At 42.1% G+C, this 5,154-nt stretch overlaps 1 protein-coding gene across 1 annotated transcript; it reads left to right on the top strand.

Moving 5' to 3' along the window:
- The first annotated feature begins 247 nt into the window (after positions 1-247).
- On the top strand, positions 248-4,451 carry LOC309360506 (uncharacterized protein). Its single transcript, XM_081895064.1, has 3 exons — positions 248-383; positions 701-926; positions 3,615-4,451. The coding sequence occupies exons 1-3, from the start codon at positions 281-283 to the stop codon at positions 3,625-3,627; spliced, it is 342 nt and encodes a 113-aa protein (XP_081751190.1). The 5' UTR covers positions 248-280; the 3' UTR covers positions 3,628-4,451.
- The last annotated feature ends 703 nt before the right edge of the window (positions 4,452-5,154 follow it).

The raw sequence follows: 5,154 nt of genomic DNA, 5'->3' as shown, positions 1-5,154 counted from the left end.
GTTAAGAATGGACCTCCAGAACGAATTAAGTTCTTAACCCGAGGTACCACTGTACTGAGATTTGTCCACGGGATTTCTTTTAGCAAAACTAAAGGTTGCCATTGAATGCATCTTGTCATCTCCTTTGAACAGCACTCTCCCCAGCTGACTCTGCTTCTAGCCACCTCCCACCCCCAGCCCAAGAAAAGTGGTTTCTCTCTCATTTCCACTCCCTCGCCCACAACACCTCCTGTTCTCCCATCTGGGTTTTATTGCAGTCGCTGCTTGAAAAGCATCAAGGATGTTCCTGCACCTGGAATTGGCTCCGTGGGGCAAATGTCTGCTGAAATGCTCCTTTACTCCAGTAAGCACCCATCTTCTCCTCACACTGCTGTTCTCATCAGGTAAGTGACATATTATGACTGCCCTCACGTAAATCGGTGACCTTCCAGTGTTTCTGAACTGGGATTTATTTTTAACTCCAGTTGGAAAGATAGGACACACTTTTATTTTTGGTGTCTGTCAATAGTTTTTACCAGAGTTGAAAATGGTACTGTCAAAATATTATTTGTTCATGTATGCTGCTTTTTATTATTGTCTGGGGTCAAGGAGGTCTAGAAACACTGTTTTCAAAGTTGCAACATCTCCCTCCGATCGCAAGCCATCCGATTCAATTCTCATCTCTTTTACTTGTACCTTCGTTTTGTTTTCACTCTTATAGGTAGCGCTGTGCAGCAGACTTCAGATACGATTGCCAGGGGAAATGAGGAGGTTCTGCTGAGTTGTTTCCAAGAGAAAACCACTTTTAGCTACATGTACTGGTATAAGCAAGAAGGGAAGAAGGATCCGCACCTCCAGCTGGTGGCTTATTCGGTGGAAGGTTTCGGAGGAAGCGATATCATTCAGAAAGAATTTGAAGGCCGCTTTGAGAGCCGTGGAATGAACGGGTATGTCTTCAATCTGACCTTGAAAGCCGAGCGACGCAGGCACCTACTTCTGCGCCAAGCAAGATAACACAGTGAGCCAACTGCACAGGAAACCAGACACAAACCCCTTCATCAGGAAATATACATGAACGTGATAATGGCTGTTACACGGGGACAGACTCATGGGTGTAGCTGGGATTTATGTTGGGGGGGAGGAGAGGACGACCCACTTGTCATCACCCTACGTCTGGCTCTGTCTTGCAGATTCGGAATGAAACTTCTCAACAACAGTTGCTTTAAATAACCATAATTTTTGCTGTATAAGACTCACTTTTTCCCTCCTAAAAAGTAAGGGGAAATGTGTGTGTGTCTTATGGAGCGAATGCAGGCTGCGCAGCTATCCCAGAAGCCAGAACAGCAAGAGGGATTGCTGCTTTCACTGCGCAGCGATCCCTCTTGCTGTTCTGGCTTCTGAGATTCAGAATTTTTCTTCTTGTTTTCCTCCTCCAAAAACTAGGTGCGTCTTGTGGTCTGGTGCGTCTTATAGAGAGAAAAATACGGTACTTTCTTTTGATCCCAAATGCTCAGAAAAATCTGCCAAAATCTTCCTCCAATTTCTACTTTTTGTTAGGTATTTTTATTTATTTATTTACTTAATTTGGGAGGAAGGCAAGTGCCCCCCTCCCACCTACACCCACGGACAAACCCAAAACACTTTGGTACATGAGGAGAAAAACCCACCAACTTCCTAGTTATTAGCAGGGGGCAGAATTCACTGGGAGGTCCCATTAAAAAAGGTGGGGGAGCAGGAACCGTTTAGGAGTCACATACAGCAGCATTCTTGGTGCTAGATAATTTTAAAAGTACTGGACCCAGAGGACCTTTTCTGTGAATGGAAGAGACTTTTCTTTTCACAGACGGGACGGGGAGCCAGTGGAGGCTCCTACTGGAGGGAGGAAAAGGTTTAACCGAATACAGCCTGGCAGTTTGTGTTCATTCAGTGGCAAAGGCGTTTCTTTCAGGTGAACAAGCGCAATCCCACACTTAGCTTGTTTGTCTAGAAAGCATGAGTCCAAGCTTTTTTTCAGTTTGTATTGCTGCTTTCGCTGGTAATCTGCTGAACTGGAGCAAATGTCAATCAAGGTTTCCATGGAGAGGGTTTCTCTCACCACCCCTGGTGAGGTGAGAGCAGCTATGGGTTATTCTCCTCTGGCACCAAAAATATTTGGGGACTTTTCCTTCATCATAGCCATGGCAGTCTACATTCCCGGTATATTCCCTGCTTAAGGGATTTATGTTTGGTTTCCTATACAGTCACCTCACTGTGTCAACTTGGGTTTCTTCAAGGCCAGAAGCAAAGAACACCAGTTTGCTCCAGGGCTCTCAAATTGGACTCAGAATTCCTTCTCAATGGGAGAGTTTCTTCCAGGGGGGAAGCACCAGTTGGAACTGTGGCAATTGATTCATTGTTGTGAGGATTCTGAACTCCACGGGCCACTGGCTCTTATTACATTTCTTTATTTGAAATAGGTCCACAGATTTTCTTTCAGCAAAACCAGACTGCCATTTAATGTCCATCCTTGTCTCCCCGAAGCAGTTCCCTCCCCAGCTGACTTTGGTTCCAGCCTCCCTGCTTGAGTGTTTTCTCTCATTCCCTCTCCTTTGCCCCACAACACCTCCCCCATCTGACTGAGCTTTATTGTATTAGCTACTTGAAGATCGTCGGCCACGTTGCTGCATCTGGGGTTAGCTTGGTTGGGCAAATGTCTGCCAAGAGGCTCCTTTGCTCCAATAAAGCTTCCATTTCCTGCTCACTTTACTCTTCTCATCCGGAGAAGTGGCTTATTATTACCACAATTGCTTAAACCAGGGGTCTTCAAACTTTGCAGATGTGGGATTTTTTGTTTATATCAATAGTTTTAACAGAGCTAAAAGTGGCAACATCAAATATTACCTGACATATTCATATATGCTAGTCTTAATTGACTTGGGTCAATTAGGTCCCTGAAAAAAAGAGTGAAAGTCTATTGAAAGACTTCAAAGAAAACCTGTGCTGGTACCATTGACATGACCCTCTTTTGACTGTGACAAGACCCAGTTGTGAATCACAAAAAGCAGTAATTTGTACAAGACCTGAGTAAGCTGGCAGATGTTTGACTTATAGATCTAGATAACCTGAAGCTGCAATTCTTTTCTCCTGGTTATTTCCAAAAGGGTTTTGGATGTTTTATTCTATTCTTCTGAATATGCTAGAGTTGTCACAGAAAAACAACAACATCACTTAAGTTCTAAGGTTTACAGTGGACTGCAGAGACCCAAATCTTTTAGAAATACTGTTTTGAAGTTGCCTGGTGCCTTCGCTGCACATCTTTAGATGCCAGGCAAAAACACTCTTCTCCCCAACCTCTGGCTACTTAAACAATTTATGGCCTTTTAAACTGTGTTTTTTGGGGGGGTATTGTTATTGTTTGTTATTATGTTATGTATCTTTGTGTTTTTTGTATTGCAAACCGCCCTGTGATCTCTGGATGAAAGGCAGTGTAGAAATTTAATAAATAATAGTAACAACTTCGTTACTTAATTGTAAGTCACCTGAACTGATTCTCATTTGTATTTTATTATTTTTCTGTTGAAAACCTCTCTGGGAGCTTTGGATGGGAGGCAGTATACACATTTAATAAATCATAATAATAAAATTATTTTTTACAGGCTGTGCTGTTAAGCAGTCTCCAGACATGGTTGTCAGGGAAAACACATCGGCCACCCTCCAATGTTCTCAACTGAAGACTAGTCATAGCTACATGTCCTGGTATAAGCAAGAAAGGGAGAAGAATCCACGGCTCCTGCTCATTGTTCTATCTACAGAAGGAGGATCACAAATTGAGAAAGAATTTGAAGGTCGCTTCCAGAGCCCTGAAGTAAAAAAGAATTCATTGCCTCTGACCTTGAAGAAAGCGCAGCTGGGAGACACAGGCACCTACTTCTGTGCTAAGCAATATCACACAGTGAGGAAACGGCACAGGAAACCAAACACAAACCTCTTCACTGGAGAATGTATGTGTAGGTGATAATGGCTGCTATATGGAAACAGGCCCAAATTATTTTGGTGCCTGAGGAGAGAAATCTCAAGTCGCATCTACGAGAAAAAGCCCACGCCTGTGGCTATAGAGTTGGACTGGGACGTGGGGGATCAGGGTGGACTTGATTTAAATCACTGGTCAGTAAGACTGGATTTAAATCATTCTTTTTACAGAAAGACACATTCTTGCTGGTATAATCTTAATATTTACAACCAGATGAAGGTTTCCTTTTTGGAATAATAAATTTACAGAGTAGTTTTTACAGTTATATCACAAATTACTGATTTGGTAATTCTGTTAGAATTACATAGACAAGATACCGTAATTATGAAATTAGGGAATTTCTGCTGTACTTCATTGGAAGGAGAAAAATAACAGTGTCCTTAATAAGAATAGAAACAATTTATTTAACTAAAACAGTAACATAACAGCATATGTATCCATGTTTGTTAACTGAGGCGGTTAAACAATTGGGGGGGGGGGAAATGTAGACAGTTTTAGTACACATGAAAAACTTAAAACAAATCCTTATTTCCTGATGAATATCCTTTGGACTTTAGAAAGATTTTTCCTCCAAAAGCATTTTATTTTAAAAATCCAATTTATATTTTAAAAATCTGATTAAAATAAAAAAAATTTAAAAATCTGTTTTGTTGGGGTTTGTTTTATTTAAAAATATTGATTTTTATCCACCCTGGTTCAAATGCCTGAAGTCTTTGGAGGAAAAGTGGGATATAAATATGGTAAGAAATAAGTAAAAAAACAAAACAAAACTACACACACAGAACTTGGTCACAAACATTTCCTCCTTCAGGAGGTTGGGGGCAGAGGGATGGCAGAGGGATGGCAGAGCAGTTACCAAACATCCTAGAAGATATGGCCTATCTGGATCCATTTCAATCTGGATTCTGGTCTGGTTTGGGGACCAATTCAGTCTTGGTCACCCTGCTAGATTACCTGTATAGAGAGGACAGGGGAATGTTTTTGATACCATTGACTGCATTAGCCTCTTGGACTGGTCAAGTGGGATGGACATGGGGGCACTAGTTTACAGTGCCCCCACTCCTACCTGCAGGGCTATGCCTAGAGAGTACCACTGCGAGGCTGTTTAAGCTCCATGGTGTGGTCACAGGCTACACTCTTGGTGCCTGTGCTATTTAATATCCATG

Source organism: Podarcis melisellensis (genome assembly GCF_964234715.1).
Source record: "Podarcis melisellensis genome assembly, chromosome: 17".
NCBI lineage: Eukaryota > Metazoa > Chordata > Lepidosauria > Squamata > Lacertidae > Podarcis > Podarcis melisellensis.
Note: the sequence above shows the minus strand (reverse complement) of the source record. Positions and strands in the feature narration are given on the sequence as shown.